General features: G+C 42.9%; 2 protein-coding genes across 9 annotated transcripts in view; one reads left to right on the top strand and one right to left on the bottom strand.

The window, feature by feature from the left end:
• Window positions 1–21,468, top strand: part of SH2D1A (SH2 domain containing 1A) — a 43,109-nt gene that overhangs the window by 13,628 nt on the left and 8,013 nt on the right. For 3 of the 5 annotated variants that reach the window (XM_080365817.1, XM_080365816.1, XM_080365815.1), the window contains one exon: window positions 2,268–3,018. In XM_080365817.1, coding sequence (XP_080221943.1) covers window positions 2,268–2,468 — 201 coding nt within the window. In that variant the 3' untranslated portion in view covers window positions 2,469–3,018. Of the gene's footprint in view, window positions 1–2,267; window positions 3,019–21,468 lie in introns of those variants that run through there. The other 2 variants (XM_080365818.1, XM_080365819.1) reach the window with 2 other exon arrangements.
• The window catches only part of TENM1 (teneurin transmembrane protein 1), a 571,145-nt gene continuing 554,713 nt past the window's right edge, over window positions 5,037–21,468 (bottom strand). For all 4 annotated transcript variants that reach the window (XM_080365640.1, XM_080365639.1, XM_080365641.1 and 1 more), the window contains 5 exons: window positions 20,647–20,943; window positions 16,114–16,501; window positions 14,216–15,436; window positions 13,584–13,726; window positions 5,037–12,146 (listed from right to left, as the gene is read on the bottom strand). In XM_080365640.1, the coding sequence (XP_080221766.1) occupies window positions 11,388–12,146; window positions 13,584–13,726; window positions 14,216–15,436; window positions 16,114–16,501; window positions 20,647–20,943 (2,808 nt within the window). In that variant the 3' untranslated portion in view covers window positions 5,037–11,387. The remainder of the gene's footprint in view (window positions 12,147–13,583; window positions 13,727–14,215; window positions 15,437–16,113; window positions 16,502–20,646; window positions 20,944–21,468) is intronic.

The raw sequence follows: 21,468 nt of genomic DNA on the forward strand, positions 1-21,468 counted from the left end.
GTGCATAGTCTGGTTTTCATCGAAGGTAATCGGTCTTGAGTGTGCCCATCACTAAGATGTCTTGATGTTACTTCTGACAGTCTTGAACTCATGAATTAATTCCCTGTTACATTTCAGCTGCTGCATAATGCAACAGTGCATTATTTTGCATCATTTCAAATGGCAAAAATATTATGTTTTTATAATTTGACAAGCACAATCTGTTCTCTTCTATCCCACGTACCATTAATGTCAGAATATTTAAGGAAATGATTTTCAATCTACAGTGTTTTAAAGTTAATTTCTCTCCACATTATTTCATCACAGGTGCAAAACATATATAGGGTAGCCAAAACTTGATGCAAAATACATTTTCACCCATCTGATAAGAAACTGGTAACTCAAGTGTAGAATAACACCATTTGCAATGCAGACAACTATTTGGGGTGGTAGAATTAGGATGCAAACCTGTATTTCTTTTACGAAGGTCTTGTTCTTTGATGTACTCTGTGTATTAATTTGTAGTTAGCTTTCTGTTTGCACGTTAATGAACACTGATTACAAACATTAAATAATTTCTAGTCAGACATAATTCCTTGGCCGTTATTATAATAGAAGTGGTTGCAGTGCTCTGGAAGACAAGGCTGATTCCTGGGGTTACTCAGAAGCAGATCGGGGAGTAAAAGTGGCTCACATTACTGCAGAGTAAATAATTATCTGTGTCACTCTTGGGGATGGTACCCAGGAAGAATCTGCTTGCTCGTTCCTGTAAGGTGTTGGGAGCACCCTGTAGGAGGGTTTTCAGGACAGGATGGGGTGGTCCTGTGTCCAGCATGCCAGGGCAAGCGCTGGTGTCTCAGAAAGGATGCCGGGACCCCAGGGACATCCACCTGTGGAGGATAATTCCCCGAGTGAGGCTGCAGCCTGCTTTGGCTCCAGGTAATGACAGCATCTGTGGTGAGGTTTCTTTCTGGTGTTATATAGACCTGCTACAACTCCCTCACCATGACCTCCACTGGCTTCCTGCATATGGGTCTTGGGCTTTCCCTCGCTGTATCGTAGACAAACCTCATGTGTTTCACAGCGTAGATGTCCTGAAGGCCCAGGACTCTCAATACATCCTCTCCAGGGGAAGGTGCTAGCTACAGACCCACGACACCAAACCTTCCTTTAGGCAAACAGAAACCTTGGAGTAAATGTTGCTAAGACCACGCTGGCCTCAGCTGTTAGAAACAGCAGCCTAAATCCAACTCAACCCCACGAACTATGCCTCCAAGGCCGAAAGAGGCTCCAGCTGCAGCTGGTGCTTTCTTGTCTCTGCTTCCTTCCCTGTGGCTGGTTAGTCTCTGAGCAAGCTCAGGTCATATCCATCTTTCAAGGACGAGGCAGGGAAATTAAAACTGTGCTGGTAAAACCCCAGCCAGTGTGAAGGCTCCAGCTGGTGCCAGTGAGGCAGGATTTAGCTCGTGACTGCTGGCTGAGACAGTGTCCCTTGAATGGGACTACGCTGGCAGGACCTATGCTTGTCACCCCATGGCTTTGGTGGGGAGGGGTTATTACAAAAATGCCTTCAAGGGTTTAACAGCAACATTGGATTTTTGATTAAAAGCAGACACAGTTTTGTTTCACAGCGTTTGAAAAGATTCTAATGCAGAAAGATAGAAAACCTCCCACTTTTAATAAACAGGTAAGATTTTTGCCACTGCCTTTGTACAAGAGGTAGACAGGAGAACTCAATGAAGTCCTAACCCAGCACTGAATGCTCAGCGCAAGGCTTGAGAAGAGGCTGTGTCCATGCCTGAACTTGGTGGTGTAAGGACTTCCCCTCCCTGTAAGTGCTAGGTAGCTCTGTGGGTTGTCTTACTGGTATTTCCAGGCTGGAAGTATCTTACCGATAAACCCCAGGCTGGAGGTTAAATCACTGGCTGCAATAAATCAGGGCCAGAAACAGCGCAAGATCACTTGGGAATTTGCCTGATGAGCACGGCAGGCTGTGGGTTGCTCTTGCAGTGATTAAGAAACTGTCCCTCTCCCAGGCTTCTATCAGCACCCTGCGGGAAGCCCCCTTAGAGCAGGGGGGCAGCGATGCGCGGGGGAGGAGCAGAGCAGCACAGCTCATTGACTCATTTGAAGTTGGCACATCAGGGGGTCCAGCTGAAGGGCTGGCTCCTTTCCTGGGGTGCGTGTGTGCATTTCTGAGGACATGGTTTCTGTGCCAGGGCCTGGAGGGCAGCGCAGGCACTCAGCACCCAGCATCCCCTCTCACCTCTCACTCTTTGGCTTCTCAGACAGCGCCTGGGGTCCACCGGAGGCTCTTTCGGAAAATGCACAACCTCATCTCGGCCTTCCAGAAACCCGACCAAGGCATCATAACACCCCTGAAGCACCCAGTTGTCAAGGACATGAACACCAAATACCCACCAGGTACTCGTGGGGCAGAGGGAGCCTCAGCTGTGACTGAGCAGAGTCCTCCGTGGCGGTGTGGATGAAGGGCTTAGAGTTATTTGCATCTTTGGTCTGAACTAATAGGGTGACATTGCCAAAAATATGCCCTGACTTTGCTCCTGTGGGATTGAAATGCTGGCACTCAGGTGCTCGTTAGGGATGGGGCCTGTCAATGTGATGAGAAAATTGGTTTTGGATATGGTTTCCTGAGTGCTATACCAGTGGTGGCTACCTTCCCTGCCCAGCACCCTTGCTCTTGTAGGGATGAACCTTCTGATCTGTCCATTTTCTTGTGGTGTTCACCCTTTCATAGCTTTGTGATTATTTTTCTTAGGGAAAAATGAAGACCATGGCTTCCACCTGCAGCCGTCATGAAGGCATTTCCCCAAATGTGACATAACCATATCTTCCAGTGTCCGTGCTCTAGAACAGAATGATTTATATGATAGTTAATACAACTCCATGAGTTTTCTTGTAACATTTGCAGAAATGTGTATTTCATAGAATTTATAGCTCAAAATTTAGAAGTTTTACGTTTCAGAATGCTTTGATTTTTTTTTTCTAAGAGAGGATAAAAAAATATCAACTACTAAATAGTGTAATGTCTTTTTTTCCCCTCTTTGTACTCTCAAGTACAAGACATTTTTCACTTCAAGTTTAGTTCCTAATTAATAATTTGGTACTAATTTTACATTACTTAACTTTGGACTCTGCTTTGCATTGTTCTGGTTGACATGTATGCAAAATTGAGCAAGTCCCCTTTTATACCCTTAGGCAAATTGCTTACATTGAAGTGTCCTTGCCTTGGGTGGGCTGTGTGTCATTCACAGAGTTCCTAAAGATACTCCAGAAGTGCACCGTAAGGATCCCCACTAACTGATTTCCCATGACGCCAGGTGCTCTGCCCTGTAGCTCAGCAGAACTGGCCACTGCTGCCTGGATGCACAAAATCTGTAGTTTGCACAAATGATCAAAAGTTTAAGCAATGCACTGAGTGACGGAGAACAACCAGTGAAGTGGAGAACGTTGCTCTTTGCTTGTGGATATTCTTTATGCTTGAAAAAACCCACACTTGCATATAATTAAAAAAAAAAAAGAAATTATTTTTGCATGACAGTTTTTCTGCTTTTCTTTGCCTATCAGTGTGTTTTCCATGCTGCTGCTGGGCTCCTGGAGGACAGGGCTGAATCTACAGGACATGTCAACTGCACAGGGTTTGCATGTGGCTACTGGGGAATTTGGAGTACGTGCCTGTTACGCTTGGGGTTTAACAAGCATGGTGACACTGTCCTGCCTGAGCTGGCAGACAGTAGGAAACACTTTTGACCAGACTGGATGCCCTGCACTCCTCTTGTTTCAGGGGATAGCACTGTGTCTGCACTGCAGTCAAAGGGTGGTAGGCATGGTCCGAGCTCCCTCTGCGTGGGTTTCTGCCCGGTAGGCTTGTGTGGCTCCTGTGAGCTTCGGAAGGGGCCCTGGCTGGGGCCCAGCCTTGTTTGAGCGTGCTCAGTCTGCAAGGGGCATGCATCTGGTCTGGCTGGTAGGTTTGTGTCACCGTTAGTTACCCTGCAACTCACAGAAATGGTCCTGGCTATCAAAAGAATGTGGGTCTCCTGAGCTGTCTTCCAAAGCGTGAGACTAACAGTGATCACAAATGGGCTAAAAAAAAAAAATTATATATATTTAAAAAGAACAGCTCTTAAACATTGTATAGCCACCTTTGGGTTATTCTTGTTAAATATACTTCCAATGTCCACACAGCTTGGAAGGCTGGAAACGTTTCCTAAAAGAGAAAGATTTTTTTTTTTCCCCCCAGAAATACCAGGCTACAGGCTCCTAATGCCACCAGCCACGGCCAGCCACGGCTCGGTGGCACGGTGAGAGGTGCCGCAGCTACTTGGGGCTGACGGTGAGTCCTGCGACAGCAGCTGCCTCCCTGCAATAGCCCCAGTGCGTGCATATCTGCATGTGGGATACTGACATGGGGAAGCCTCCTTCACAGGTATGTTAAAAACCCCTCCATCATAATTGTTGGCATCCTGGACCCTGCCTTGTTTTCACCTCGTTAAGGGCAAGCTGGATGCAAATAGTGGCAGAGCTAAATGGGCAGCAGCTGCAGGATTCTGCAAGGTTAGGGTGCTCCAAGCAGCATTTGATAAGGCTGGAAGGTTAAACTTTTTTTTTTTTTTTTTCTATAAGTGGTTCTATGTGTGTGTGCATGTATGAGAGTGTATGCTGAGGCAGTGCAAGCAATGAAACATTTTCTGTGAAGCACAACAATATCTGTGCAAACCAGCAATGGGAATAAATGGCATAAACCAACAGCCCCATTGTAACAGGGACTGGCGGGCAATACTGTTTCAAAGTTGTGACAATGTTGGTTCATTATTTTCAGTCTAATTGAAGACCAAATTTAATTTCTGGTGAAATGTTCCCATCCCCCCAGCCAGTCACATCATATTTCACACTGAATGTGCACGTGTTGCTCTGCGCCTCCTTGCTATATATACTTGTTGGGTGAAACAAGGGTTTTAATACAGTGCTGTACAGTGGCATATCCAGCATGATTTACTCTTTAATAAAATATTTACAAGCTGTTTTTTTTAAAAAAAAATCATTACATAATTCAGCAAATGCTGGCCATGGAGGTGCTGAACTGCCCACTGCCAGCATGGAGTGCAGCATCTGCAGCACCAGCTGCTTTGCTGTCACTTGTGCCCATTGAACCTTTCCTTCTCTGTGCCTTAAAGGTTTCCTGACTTGCTGTGCATCTGCGGTGGCTGGTCCCTACCTTCTCTTCTCTGGTTTTGTGCTGCTGCAACCCATCATTCCCCAGACCCAGGTGACCTGCTGGGTGCTGGCAGGGTGCGTGCCTACCCCCAGGCTTCCCGGGGAGCTCTTTTGCTTTCTAAGTGCTGGGTCTGAACTCCTGGTTTACTTGGGTTCTCCTGGGAGCAGGAAAGAACGTGCTTGGAAATGGTCCCTGCCAGATGATTGCACCATGGTGGGGATAAACGTAGCGGGAAGCATTTTGCCCAAGGGCTGTTACCTATAGAAATGTCCTATTGACTTCAAGCGAAGGCTGAGGCTGGCAGTGCTGCACGTGCAAAGCCCGTGGCACCAGAGCAGCAGCCACTCATCTGCTCTGCAGTGCTGAGCCGAGGATAACTGGTTTGAATATGGCTGACTCCAGAAGTGCATTGTTTTTCTAAAAAAATACATAAAATAGGCCAGAATATGCCATTTTTGTTTAAAGCTGAGAATGTTGTTTCAGTTTCTGATGTAAATTATTAAGACAGACGCTTGTTTGTGTTGTTTCTTTTGGGTACCCAAGGGTCTGGAATTGCCGTAGGCTTAAACAAGGTGGAAACAGAGAGAGAAGCTTGTGGTACCTGTGGGACAAGGAGTCGATGCTTGGTTATGGGAACAGTAATGTGGAAATTACGTAGATTTCGTGCATTGACTTAAGGATCTGTAGCTCTTCACACCTTTAGAGAACAGCAGCCACAATTTGTGGGCATGACTTCCCGGGTAATGTTTGTGTCACCGGCTTCCTCCTTCCCGCTGCCCTTGCTGGGATGCAGCCCCTCGCTGGGATGCAGCCCCTTGCTGGGATGCAGCCCCTCGCTGCTGCCGTTGCTCTGCCCTGTCCCTCCCCAGCCCCCCCCTCCTCTGGGTGCCGCAGCCCTGGCTCTGACAGCTAATTTTGCAGCTCACTGCGGGGACCCTGCGTCCCCTGCCCCAGCCCTCCCTGCTCTGCCTTCTCCCCATAAAGGCGCTGCCTCCCCTCTGCAGCGACTCGTCCTGCCACAGGTCTGGTTTTGCTTCCACCAAGCCCCCCCGCGCTCCCCGGCTGTGGCTGTGACAGACCTCCTGCAGCACTAAATCAATACCATCTCCCAGGCTGATTTTCTTTCCTTTTCTACCAGAGCACCCCTTTGGCCTCGCTTCCTTCTTATCCATCCAACGCAGCTCTTCCCCCCTCAGCCCTCACGCTGGTTTATTACCCTGTCAAGCTGCTCCAATCTGTTTTTCACCATGTAACCTTTCCTTTAGCCTTAAACACTCCTTCTGCCCCTCCAGTCCACTGTCTCCTCCTCTCTGCTGTGTGCGCTGGGCTTTTTATTTTTCCTTATGTGCATACTTTTGATACAGTCATTCATCATCATCTATTTGAGGCAGTTTGATAGAACGTGTACGTACTTAAACTTTGCTCCTTGGCCCCTACCACCACTGTGGTTCTCGGGAGTGCAAAGTCATAGAGCAGGATTATTTATTTATTTATTTATTTTTTTAAACTCTCTCATCTGTTCTGATGAAATGTAATGACCTGTGCACAGAAACTGGCTGTGATTTCACCTGCAGTGAAACCTGCAGAGGTATATGCTTGAACTTTGGTGAATCAGGAGTAAAATTAAATCTTGCTAGCGATCCCCTGCCCCCCAACTTTTGAATCTATCACTATTGTCTGAAGCCCTTATTTAGCTGTACGGAAGCACCTTTTACTGACACGACCAGAACATCCCCAAAACCGTGGTGTAAACAAAGACAACATCACACACCATCAGTTTGCACCTTTATTTTTTAAAAATGAAATAGTCAAAGTACTTTCTTTTTCAAATATCGACACATAATATATTAACTTTTAATATTTACAGCGTGTTGCTGGGATGTTCTTGTAGAAAATGCATGCTTCTGGTCTGAAACCCAGAGCAAAATGCATCAGACCATTTAACTGCAGCCATATAACATAAACCTGTACAGTATCCAGTCACTATTCAGCACAGGAGTTAGAGCAGGAATAAAAAAATTGGGATCTATTGTTTCCTAGCAACGAGGCTGAGGCCATTATAACACAATTTCTGTAAGATCAGAACCTCTAACTGGTGTTAGACAGAAACTGAAGATCTTGGCATACATTGTAAACATTTTTACTGTTGATGAGAAAGCTAAAAAGGAACGTTACTTTGACATATATCATATGCTATGCTTCTCTTCCTCGTTTATTGACACTTCTGCCTGAAGAGTATGAAGATTTTAATGTTTTATCATGGTTCATACAAGTAAAATACTGTCAAGGACACGATCTGATATACTAACATTTATTAAAAGGCTAAAGTCCACCACGAGATCTAAGGAAAAACTGGAAATTGTCAAACACGTTTCCTTAGACAAATAATGGCAGGTGACAAATGCCCGGACAAATCCACAGCAAGTCCGACTTCACCATTCCCAGTTTCTGCCGAGAAGCGATTCATGCGGCAGTCAGGGTGCTTTCAACCTGGTAATGTTTTGTATCAAGGAGAGGTTTAAATAACAGTCAGCATTTGACGGGGAAAATCCTTTCGGCTCTCGGCAGCAGCCTGAGCTGAGTGTCACCGTGCTAGATCAGCCACGCTACGGCGACCCCCCCCAGCAAGCTAAGACCCTGCCAGGGGTCTGCCGAGCTCCTTTTGCTCAGGCTAAAATAGGAGCTCCTTTGCCTAAACTGCTTTCTGCTCCGGACCTGCACCTTGGCTTCCCGCAGCGGCGCCTGCCATCGCTCCCCGGGGAAGAGCGGCCGGTGCCGCGGGGCTGGGTGGGCAGGGAGCGCGGGGCAGGGACCCCCAGCTGCGGGAGCACGCGTGGCCAAGGCAAGAGGCCACGTCTACCCAGCTAGTGTACAACTGAGAGACCGTTAAAGAGCTCAAACCAAACAGCTAGGATGTGTATACCGAGTTGCACATCGACCAGTTCATATATATTTATTTGGCTATGTTCTACATAGATATCTATATATATATATATTTATACCTTTGAAATGTTCTAGATTTGCTAAATAAATACGAAAGCAAAGGAAGCATTACTTGTACACACTATTTGTTTGGCTGTCATAAAAAATATAGCACGTATTTCTCATGTACTTTGCTACAGGATAGTGTGCAATAGTGGGTTTTGTTTTATTTTATTTTATTTTTTTTCCTCTTTCAGAACTTTGCAGTGCAGAATGCTAGCTGGCATCAATTTATCTTATCTAAATACCAGTAAAAAATTCCATGCCATTATTTCTCTTTTTCTCATTTGGGTCTCTAGGTTATAGTGCAAAATAAAATTAGAAAAAAAAAAACCCAAACAAAAACCCTACAAAAAACAACACTGAGAAATTGGTCTAACTACTAGGAGAAAAAAAATGGAGACTGAAATATTCCCTGCCTCCATCTGAGGTTGTTCATGAACAAGATGGTCCAAAGCTATTTGTTTGCTTAGTTCTCACGAATCACTGCGGCTGGCCCATGTGTAGCTACAACTTCAGCCTCCAGTGCTTTCCATAATAACTCATTTCTTTAGCACTGTCATTTCAACACATTTGTATTTAGTTTCCTAAATTTCCCAAACTGTTATGATGAAGGCTTTTTTTTTTTTTTTTTTTGCTTTTGTAACCGGGCCATGTAATGTCATGTGATTCTTTATACATCCATATTCTCATAAGAAATATTGTTCAAAATTGTACCTTAGACTGCACCCAGGAACTGGGACAATGCCAATCTACTTTCAGAGACAAACTTATAACACATTTCATTCTTTGACCTTTTGGTATAATATGAGAACAACAGTAATCAAGGCAGTATTAAAAACACAGCTGTAGGTAATACAAAGTGCATTTCCTGCATATAATACAAATATAACTTTAAGAAACTAAAGGCACAAGCTAACTAAATATGTATTACATACTAGAAATGCACAGTTCAAGGTAATTCTAATAGCTTCAAATATTTGTTTATAATGGATATTTAAAGCAGTTTGAAAATGATCCTCATTAGTGAATTGCAAAAAAGTAGAATTGCTTAAAATATAAGTAAAATATACTCTAATATTGACATCTTGGATCAGTGATAAAATACATCATCACGTTTATGAATGCACTCTCTATATACAATTCATAAATTCTTCTTCCATTGATTAAAAGCATATTAGAGGCTCAAGGATTTGAGGGTCCATTTTTAGGCTGGTGTGGAGGTATTCAAATTCTCCGTGATTGTATGGAAAATTACACAAATCAGAGCTGTCAAACCTGGATGTTGTCAGCTCCCGATTCTGTACCTTAGTTAAGGATGAGCCCGATCATGATGTGCATGTGAAGATTTTGGTCCACCATTCCCCGTGGCTGGGGAGTAGGGGGTGCTTTTAGGGGGTCAGGCTTCTGCTCAGCCTGATCCTGCACCCGCAAAGCTGCGCTGGCTCCAGGGGGAGCAGAAGGAGTCTGGAAAGAGACGCTAATGGTGTGAGGCTGGGACCTGAGGTCAAACCCCTGGCGGGGTTCTGGGCTCAGGTGCCAGCTCAGGCTCATCACTAACTTTTTGGTACAGTCTGCTCCACTTGCCCAAAAACAAGGGAAGAAAGAAAACAGGAAAGAAAGGAAGAAAGAGAAAAAAAAAAGCACTTTGTTGGCTTCAGTAAATATGAGCAGAATTTTTTTCAATATATTTACTATGTCTGTTTGGAAAGAAATGTGCAATAACATCACTGTTACGGATACACAGGCTCTATAACAAGACTTCTAGCTCCCTCTGAAAGTCAGCAAAGGAAATCTGCTTACCTGTCCCACCCCTCCCCATGTGCCCTCCCCACCTCCCGATAACCAGGTCTTTTAAAAATGACAAGCTGAAAGAAGGATTACCTACTCTGCTATGAAGTAACTGTGCCAGCAGCGCATGATACCTTGGGAAATAAAAATTTCTGTCCATGCAATATAATGCTTTTCTATGTGCTCTAGATATTGAGCTGAAAAGTGAAGAGTCATCCCCAAAATGTTCTACGTTTATCAACATATTTACTATCCACACTTAGGTTCATCAACTCCCAGCCCACCAATCTTCTTCAGACTCGAAAAAATGAGTAATACAACAGGATTATTAATCTGAGATGAGAAGAACGCGATGCCTAAACCCAACAACACTGCAGTTTCCAGATGATCTGTGAAAAGGCGAGTCCTGCCCCAAGGACTACAGGCAGGACTGGTCCCGCACGGCTGGCTGTTACCGCACGGTGGGGGCTCTCCTCGATCCTGCCTGGGTCACGAGGCTGGTCCCAAAAGCACCGAGTTCAAGCCCAGGCTGAGCACACTGATGTCAGCAGAGATGCCTGCCGACTGCTGTGCCCACTGGCCCTTTGGCCACCCTGGCACCTGGTGGAAGCCCAGCAGTGTGGTGCCACCCTGCACCCCTCCGCCAGGCAGATCTGCAGCTCTACCTGCGCTGCCAGGCTCCAGCGTAACCCAGTGCCGAGGGAAACCTTGGGAAAAAGCACCCCCAGGCAACACGGCGCTCATCACTGAGTGGCTGAGAGGTGGCTAAAGGCCATACAGGGCAGCCTTTTACTTACTGTATCCAAAAGAAGTCGGGATTCCCAGGTTAGAAAACCCCTTAGATCATAGCTGTGAGGAATGACATGTGCAGGGCTGGTGAGCAACTACAAAATTTCCATACGCAGTCTGGTTTCTGTATGCAAACCCTGGAACTCACGGGAGATCTTACTGGGATAAAAACTACCCAGGAAATACGGGTTGCAGAATCAGGCTCTGTAAATTTTTAAATAATTGGTGAATTATTAAATCAACAACAACAGAAAAGCTGTGTTTCTTTAGAAGGTGGCAGAGCACGCTGCGCTCTCCCTCACCCCGCAGGGATGTGCAGTGTCACCCCCAGCACCTCGCGCGCAGGTCGCGCTGCTCAGCTGTCAGGACTCTGCTTCTGAAATTTTTGAATACTGCCACACAAGAACTAAAAATCGTCACTGTCATCTCTCAAAGAGTTAAACGAACAATATTAAAATACCATCTTCTGTCACATTTAAAGGCAGTTGGATATGTTTTTTCCTCTATATTTATATATACAGAGTTCTGATCTAGAAAAACCAATACAATAAACCATTTTACGTTTAAAAACAGGCAGTCTTTGGTGACGCAAAGGCAGAGATTTTCTTTGTTACCTTCTGCCTATTTCACTCTGTCTCATAAAGTGAATATTATTGGCACTGTCAGAAAGTTCGAGATACTGCTCCACAGATAAAACAAAATATCCATCGTAGCCTTGTACCCGCCCAGTGCTTAAAAGCTGCTGTTTCTCTCCATCTGTCCATGCCCTAATACCTTCTTCCCCTTCCTGTAGCCGCCTCTGCTCCTTAGTCCAGGCCTGAGCCACAGCTCTCTGCCTGGCTATCTCTAAGACATGGTTTTTTTCTTCTTCCACCGTTGTTCCATACCGAACGTTAAAGCACAGTGCGCCGTGCTGGAGCTGGATGTCAGCAAAGCGTCTAGTCCTCCCGTTGATCACAGAAGTCATCTGCGACACTGTGACGTTGACGCCATTCTCCAAGATGCGTCGTCCTCCGGTGTTGCCGATGAGGGCCAAATCTTCCTCCAAAGACCCCAGCTTGATGAAGTAGTGCGTGTCTCTGCCCTCTATGGTGAAATGGAGGTTCTCCAGATAGTGAGCGTTGTTGAGGATGGCAGCGATGCGCCGGCTGTCCTCGTTAGCCACGCCTATAATGTCAGCTGTCACTATACCATCCTTTATAGCAAATTTGATGCCTTTTCCAAACACTGAAGGAATAGCTGCAAATCGCGGTTGCTTTACTCCCTCATAGCACTTGCCATCACTGTACCTGGGTGTCATGGGAAGTTGATCCAAGGATATAAAGTTTCGGAGTTGCTTTTGTAGCTCACACTGAATACCAAGGATAGTCTGGAAAAGAAAATAACAATAAAGATTGCAGGCAAGGCACCTTGCAGTTCATGAGAGTGTCCCACAGACCCTGCTGATCTCTTAACTGCTTAGAACGGGTCTTCAGTTTGTTTGGAAAACACTGTGTGCACCTAGAGAGCCCGGGAACATGCACATGCTCCCTAATCGCCTAAGGTACTGCTTTCTGTGTCTCGGACTCTTATCTCTAGAAAACAAATGGAAAACACATTTATCGCAAATGCTATTTTTGTATTTATTCTTCCTTTTCCCCTCCCCCTCCCCCCTTGAACTGTTACTCTAATGGCTGGTCTTTCGACTCTCAGGCATGGGGAAACCTGAACTCAAAGCTGTGCTCTTTCACATGACTCTGTGCTTAGTCTCTGTGCGTCTCATTATGTCTTCCCTAAAAGAGCAGTAACAGTTTTTATAGGCCATTCTTTAAGGAAAGCAGGCTGTGAAGGTCTCAAGACACTAGAACAATAGGAACGAGGCAACTACGTCAGATCTGTAGAACTTGCTCCCCAGTGAGGCTAAAAAAAGACCCTCACTCTAACCATCTATGTCTTTCAACACCATACCTATCATTACACTTTTTCTGTGTCTTTGTAACAGTGACAATTTTACATGGACAGAATGAGCTCTGACCCTTCAGCTCTGTGCACTTTGTGCAGTCATTTGTGCGTGGGAAAAGAAGTTTGTTAATGCTATGGATGTGAACTCACAACATTTTACACTTCCTTTTCTTAACTACATTAGAGGAAAGCCATCTTTTGTCTCTCATCTTTGCAAAGTGATATTTCTTTGTTAACAGGCGCTCATATGGCCAAATGCAAAACATGAACGCCTGCTCAGAGCATCGGTAGTTGGCTCTGTTGCAGTTACATTGATTACTAGACCCTGATAGCTGCTCCATGGCTCTTCTTTACTGAAAATAAGCCCTGCAGCAAGGTTGAGTTTTACAGATCCCCCTACAAATTCATAGTAACATTTCTGTTTTCCTGCACTAATTACACAGAGGTACAGACTTGTAAAGCTCTTTATACCCTCAGTGATTTTGCATCTCTTGTGGCATCTTTGCTAATGAAGATGAAAATTTGTTGGTTTAATTTTTTAATTGAACAAAATTTTTTGTTAGCTTTTTCAGTTCTCACACAAACACTTTTAGCCTTTTGCCTATCCTTCCCCTCAAATTTGGATAGTTTCTCTGTAAACAGCTGCAAAGTTCCTTCACTGTGTTGCTAAAAGCTTCTCCTTAAAACTTTCCTCCACTCGGATACCAGCACATAATTGACAACATTAAAATTTTTAGCATTATTAGATTATTTGCCTTCCCTATTATGTTGAAGATATAGTCACATTGTTTCCTTGGTCTCCAATATTTTCTAATAAAATTCCATAACTTAGTATTAGAAGCAGCTGAAAAGAGTTTTTGCTAACCTTTCCAGGATCCCACTCTTGGGTTTTTGTTTGAAGCTGTAGAAGTTCGTATGTTGTCTCCAAAGCTTCTATCTCTGGTTTTGGGAATCCAGGTAGTACATTGTGCAACTGGAAACCAAACAGCTCTAGCCAACTTCCAATGTCTACAAAACAAGTAAAGGATGCTGGCAATAAGGCACATAAATCCTAGAAAAAGTGAGGGTAGTCTGCAGAAATCCTGACTACACAGGAATAATGATTTCACATCAATTTATGTTTTCAGTACTGGTTACAGCATCTACTGTAGCAACAAATTATTTGATTACAAAGCATAGCTATACTCAAATCAATAGTGTACTTTCTATCTATTTATAATAGAAAAAATTCAAATTAAGCTGCCTCCATTCCCCCCCTGATTTTAGCATTTAGAAAAGCAGCAGATACAACTATAGTTATTTTATTGGTTACCATAAAGGCTATAGAAAACAGATCAAGCTCAGCAAGTTGTTACCCATTAAAGAAACAACACTAACATCTGTAAGATTAGAGCCAAATGGTAACTTTGGATGTACGCAAAAGATTCCTGGAGTCTTGAATCCATGCCAGAATTTGATAAAAAGTTGTTATTTTCATGAGAAATGTGTTACTTTTACCTGTTGTATACTTAGCGACGTCTTGGATTCTGCCAACTGGGTAATTGTTTTCAAATGAGTAGAGATTAAATGGTTGTGGGACAGCATTCAGGTGTTTCCATATATGATGATTTGGTGTTGTCCACCGACCAGCAATGACATCATAGTCCCGCTGACCCAGATGAACTAATTTAGTAAGAGAATCATACAGCCCTCCATGAAAACCAATGATAACCTCGAAATCTGGATTAGTGTCCTGGTAGATCTCTCCATATGGGGTATACAAAATTTCTTTTATGACTTGGCCCCGACTGCTAAATACAGCTAGAGGTGTTCCAGTGTTATCACAGGCAACGTAATACTCTTCTCCACTGCTTAATTCCATTGCAATGAGATGACCTTGAAGATCGTAATATAGGGATGTTATTTCTGAGCTAGTATGATTGTACAAATGAGTAACTCTTATTGGATTGGAGAGATCAGCATAGAAGAACTGTAAGTGTTGTCCTAGGCTCGATTTGCTTGCAACTCGTCTTCCAAGACCATCATAACAGTATTGCACAGTCCAGCCAGACACTTTGTTGTACGCTTTGTTCAGCAGACCGTTAGAGTTGTACTCAAAGATCTCATTGCCTCTTTGCCTGAGAAAACCATCTTCGTCCATTTTATATTGAATTTCTCCCAGTCTGGTAATGCGATCTCTCAGATCGTATCTCAGAGGAGTCAGGCGTGCACTGTTTCCATGGCTCAGCAAGTTGATGTTGCCGTTAAGGTCATAGCTGTAGCGCCACTGGGTTTTATCATTCACAGACACAGTCTGAAGTTGACCATCAGCATCGTATTCATAAAAATATCTTGTTATATTGGCATCTACACCTACGCGTATATCACAGATCACCATACGACCCATATTATCATACTGGATGGTCATCCAGTAAGCTATAGACTTGAGAATTTCGTATTGTACTTCAATCACCTGACCATTCGCACTAAAAATTTTGGTATGTTTCATCACAGTGGTGGTTATAACTTGGTTTAAATCATAATTAATGACACTGAATTTTCCAAATTGCTCCGTCCTGCCAGAAACATCGACGTAACGGTACAGATCGATGGGAAGAGGTGTCTCGTTTATCATGGCCTGCATACTCGTGACACGGAAGTTGTTATAGCTGTAGTCAAATCTGGCATTTACGAGCCCTTCTTCACTGAACCTGAAGATTTGGCGACCAATAAGCGGACCTGTCCGAAACAAATAGGGAAAAGAGGAAAAGCAAAAATGCCAATGAATTACGTCCACAGTATACTTACCCTACAGACCTAGCACAGACAGGCGATGAACTCAAATATACCCTTAAGCCTTATTGCTACTTGACTGTCTCAGAAAATACCATTAACTATGAATATGTTAAATTATTCTCTCGCAAACCTTTATTAATGCTCGCTCTACAAAATATTTATATTTTATTAACATTTGTTTAAATGAATGCTATTTTATTCACAATTATGATTTCTATTTACTTACAAGATAATTCTAAACAAAAATTATTTTACAGTGTGATTTCTTTCCTCATATAAACAGTCCTTTTGAATTTATGTTATATTATGTTATAAACAGGGAAAGTTGAAAATACAAACAATAAACCAACTTGATTTAGTATTTAGCAAATATCCACACAGTGGAATAAAAACAATCAAACATTATAAGAGCTATTCCATACCAAGCAATAAAAAGAAAACTGTATTTCAAATGGGACAGCTATATATGCCTATGGACACAGACATAGAGATATACACATATTTTTCTATTGAAACATAAAATATAAGAACTTACAGACATAAAAATAATGGAATTTCATGCCAGGTAAGTGCAGGATCAGGGCCAAAAATTTTAACGAAGTAGTGACGGTTACACAAACCTGTTTGCCTGTATCTGATGGTACAGATGAACCCATCATGCATTAAATGTATTGTTTTAATAACTCCAGAAGATTCCTCGTAGGTGAACGTGACTTGAGTAGTATCATAAAGAATCTCAGAAAGTCGGGACTGTTTGGTGTATTTGTAAAGGACCCTGCGCCCTGTCCCAGGATATAATGTTTGCAGAAGCCGTCCGTCTCTGGCGACGTCCTGTATGAAAGCCGCGTTGCTGTCTGGAGGGGTATAGATGTTGCGGTAGTAGCCGACGGACAGCATGGTTTGCAAGGCATGGCGCACCATGCTCGGCATGGTGACCGAGAGCAGGTAGTCAGACTGGTCGTACTCAAAGATGTAGCGGCGCTGGCTGTGCAACAGGAGCATCACGGACTGCAATCAAACAGGGATGGCACTATAAGTGGCTGATCAAGCAAATGATTATTGAGCTAGTGAGTGCTTGAAGGTTAAGGAAATGCTGCAACAACCACCCACTCTTGTAGTTTGCTCTTACTGTCTGTACAATTCCAAGTGAAGCTTTCAGCTCCAGGAGACCTGGCCAGCAAGGTGGTACAAAACAGGAGGAGAATATTAATGTCTGGAGGTAAGGACCTCCAAACTGGAAGGCAGATGTGGCTCTCAGTAGCATTTCAACCTCATGCTGACTTGCTACGGTTGCTTTGAAATATTCAGGTCATCCTCCCAGGAAGCAAACACAGAGAGAATCTCTTCCTCACACACAGCAGAGCATCTGCACCAGCAGATGTTTCTAGGGGAGGTGGAAAGAGGAAACTTTCAATGCTGTGTATAAGATGTTTACCTTTTATTGGCATTCTGCATCTATCTAGCACAGACCTACCCCTTTTTCTGCATGTCTTCCATTAAATGCACATTGCCCCTGAGGTTGCAGTACCTCTGTGCTTACAGATGGATGAAAATAGTCTGCAGGTTCTTTGGTGTGACTACTTCTATCTCTGGTTTTCAATGTTTACAAAGAATATAATTTCTACACAGGTACTTGATATTTGCCCGGTGTTGGTTAACTGTCGCTGGCCAATGAAAGCTGGTTGGTTTGCTTGGCAGATGAATGTGCAAGCATGACTGACATTTTTCTGTGCAAATTTAAAATTTGGGTTCTGTAAACCTTTTCACCGGTCATGTGCAAAGTCACAGTGTCACAGAGTATGAGCCCACTGGTGAACAGTCACTGTTGAAACGAGCATAATGAAAACACAGAGTGAAAATGAATGGTGGAACTCTGTAGCTTTCCCCCAGCTCCAGTAAGTGGCTTAGCTGGACCACAGCACTGCACATCCTTGCCACACTGCCTGAGCTGAGTTGGAGAGCTGGCACTGCACAGTTCTTAGCTCACAGCCCAAACCTACCAGGCACATAAGCAAATTTGTCAGGCTTCTGCATGACTGAAACCTCACACAAAACAAAGTCTTATGAAGAACAGCGTCACTGCTTTTTTCACAGAGCACTGGGGAAAGAAATCGGGAAAAAAGGGCATTTTTTTCCCCTCTAAACTAAAAACCTTCTCTGGGAAGAACACATGGAGAGCTCAGCCCTGCAATGTGTTAAGTAACACTGGCCCCGAGCCACTTTGCTCTGACAGATAACCCGAGTGGTTATTCAAAGGGCCAAAGATAGGCTAAGCCTTGGCCATCCTCCCTGCACCCCCGGCCCCCTGCCCTCCCAAGATGTATTTCTTCCTGCCCTTGGTGCAAAGACATCTGTTACCTGTACACAAGCCAGAGAGCGCCAACATATGCCACTCGCAAGTCACTTTCTGCCAACCAGTGATGACAGACCTTTACACTGAGCTTTTTCTGATCACTTTATTGCTGGTCTGCCAAGCATTTCTAACATGCAGCGTTTATTTTGTTTTCACCTTCAGTCAAGAGTCCCCAATCTGCAGTAAACCACTGGCTGAACTCTCTCCTAGCACTGATGTGATGCCTCGCTCTATATACTGCTCCCAGGCCTGTTTTTAAGCTGTCTGCCATTGACAGAGTATGAATAACAAGATAAGAAACATCTCTAATGTAACTTTAGTGCCCATGTGCCATTTTTACAGCACTTTGTGGCTTTTTCACTTTTGTCAAGGATAGTAGAAGGATAGACGGTACAAAGGTTGGAGACTCAGTATCCTTTCTAGTCTATTAGAGAATACCATAAAGAGGCAAAAAAAAAAAAAATATTCACAATTCATCCTAATAATATTACAATAGATTTTTCAACTCTTTGCACAAATTGGGTTCTAATTATTTTAAAGGATTTCAGAGGGTAGCTCGTAAAACTACTAAAAAAAACCTAAAAAAACCCTAAAAAAAAAAAAAAAAAAAGCTGTTGTTTTATAAAAGCAACCACAGCTTGGTCAACCACGTAATGATTGATGCCGCATGGTACAGCAAGACAAACAGCCAGTGGCAATTACTCGGAGCTCTGCTGGGAAGGCACAAATGCTGAGCATCGCCACTAGATGTCATTTCTGTCCAACGTACACATGCAGCCGCTCATCTGTTTTGTCTGGTGGCGAACGTGGGATTTTGGAAGCAAGCCTGAAGTATTCAGGAGATTTTATAACACCATTAACTAACGGAGGAAAGTGACCAAAACAAAAGGAACTGAATCTCAAGTCAAAATTACTTACAGTGGTGCTATCATCCTGCTTTTTAAAACCTAAATTACTGGACCTAATTTTGGAAGGGGTACAGATTTTTGAAAACTAACTCATCAAGTGCTAAAAATGAAGAATTAAATAACTGTGAATTGGAAGAGAACTATGTAATTGATTTTTTGATAAAAGGAATCATTGGGACTTATGAGGTTTCAGACAACCTTTAGCAATCATTACCTAATTAACACAATGAGTTATTGACTTCAATGGAGCCAAAAAATTATATTTCAGTGTCTAATTTTGACATTGAATTCATCTTCCTTTGGCACAAGGAACAAACAATGATGAAAGTACATTAAATAGCTGGGAGATTATGTTCATGCTGTGTATGACTTTCAATAATTTTAATGACAAGTTACAGCATGACCCAAGTCTGCTGCTACCTGAACCAGTAAACTTTTGCCATTTGCTTCTGCAAGATGAGGATTTGGCCACTTGTGTAGAATTTCAGAATAACATTTTTAAGTTATATGGCTTTATTTACAAGCTTGTCATAAACTAAGAGCAGATGAAGTGGTTTGGAAAGATAAGAAGCATACATCTTTCCAAAATCACAGTCCATTAAGCCCAAAGAAAAAATAACAGATTACTCCAAACCCCACATTGTCTGAATATTTGAAAGCTGTGCTAAATGCGTGTTTACTTGCAATTTGCAGAAGAGCATACAGACAAAAGAAAGCCTGACAAATTTATCTGAACCAAACTCCTGAAGCTTCTAGGGTTTGCCAATCTTGTTAACACACGCAAGAACCATCGTGCATGCAGACAGGGAAGGAATCACATTTTTATGCATTCTCCAGTCTCAATCTTTTTTTTTTTTTTCTCTGGGTTAGGTTTAGGTTTTTTGAGGATCAAGCTTAAATACTTTCAAAATAAGTACAGCAAAGTTTATCTTAAAAGTACACATTTGGAACTTTTTCATGTATAAATAACTTCAAAGTCATTGGATTGCCTGCGTGTAATACCCCCTATCAGTTTTGCCTCACCTGCCCCCTCCTAGCCTTTCCCTCTGGTTTAAGAGGTTCAGAGAAAATGTTCTGCAAACTCAGGGTATATTGGATAGTCCAAGATGTTGCTATTTAAAAAAAAAAAAAAAAAAGGTTAAAAGGACACTGTTTGAATACAATTTCACACCAAGTTCTGAAAGCTTCAAAAATGCAGACTGGCGTCTTGGGTTTGAGAGACAAGACCAAATGAAACGCTTCTACAGCTGAAGTCTGTACAACACTTATCCCCCCATTTTGTGACCATTACCTATAGACATAACTGAAAATTACAATACTTGGGAAATTTCAACACAAAGTCACTATAAAAGCAGAGCAATAACTCATTTCATATTAACGTTTCCCCTCCCAAATGGCCCTCATAAATACTGAAGTAATCCTTCTCCTCACAGGATCAATCTCTTTCTTTACAGCGCAGCACTGAATAGGTGCAAACTGGCACTCACTGGCTTAAAAGAATTGTGTTTGCGGGGAGCAAAACATTCCCTTTCAGTGACTGTTGTATTTCTGACTATGTTATACAGAGTAGCAACATGCTTTTCCACAGTGAGTGTCCTTTGTTCACTTGAACTTGGACTGAGACCAAGAAGTCATTTTTACCTAGCAATTAAACCAACCTGAGGTACTGATTAACTTTCTTCAGAAGCAAACTATGGCAGGTTTGAGCAGATGACATGTAGGTCTAAGCACATCCAGAGACATTTTTATCTAGTCATGTAATTGTATGCATTTTCTGTTTAAAAAAGCCTTAAATACTCTTGCAAGAGGTATCATTATAACATGGTTCAGAATATCATATCAAAACACATACTTTTGCCTTGGTACAACAATCCACTTTTAAAACTATTTACCTTTTCCAAATATGTGTAACTCCATATTTTACCATCTGCCCATGTCCTGGAAATTATGTTCCCACTTGGATCATACTCCATTTTCTCAGTCCAGGTTCCTCTTTGGATATAGGTGACTAATCCAGAATGTGAATAAGTGATATTGACCTCATTGTACTTGCTGATGGGTGACCATAAAACTGGGCGCCCTGTCTGGTCATACATAATCCGAAGAGTGAATTTTCGATGATCATCATAAATCTTTCCTGTTCTGGTTACATGATCAAAATCAATGGAGAGCAGGTTTCTGTTGTGCGCCTAAACGCGAAGATATAGTAAGGTAAGAAAACAATGCATCTTAATCACACACACCACAAACATTTCTGTGTCAGCTCTAATAAAAACATGCAATGGTTTAACATTATGATGGAAAACTTAGGGCTTAGTAGAGATGAGAAATTAGATAAATAACTCTGATGAGAAACAGGAAGACCAAGAAACAAAACGCTGCTTGCAGTGTTATTCTACTTTGCATTACGGGATGCTTCCCACTTCCATGTGCTAGACCCTCACCTCTGCTCTCACCTTTTCCTAAGTTTTTCTTCCTTCTTCTCAACTATGGATGGACTTCTTGATTCCAGCCACAAAGATGTGTAGTTAAACACACAAATTAACGAAGACACCCTATCTCACATCCTCTCTCTTAAGGTCTGTTAACGTTGACAGGTGAGCTATTGCTGTGGGATAGCCCACATCAGGTCACATACCGATGCTGCAAAGGAAAGAGCTGTGCTTGCAGCTCCTGAAGACCCTGCTCACCAGCGTCCTCAAACTTCTTCACAA

This window comes from Falco punctatus (genome assembly GCF_963210335.1).
Source record: "Falco punctatus genome assembly, chromosome: 15".
Lineage (NCBI taxonomy): Eukaryota > Metazoa > Chordata > Aves > Falconiformes > Falconidae > Falco > Falco punctatus.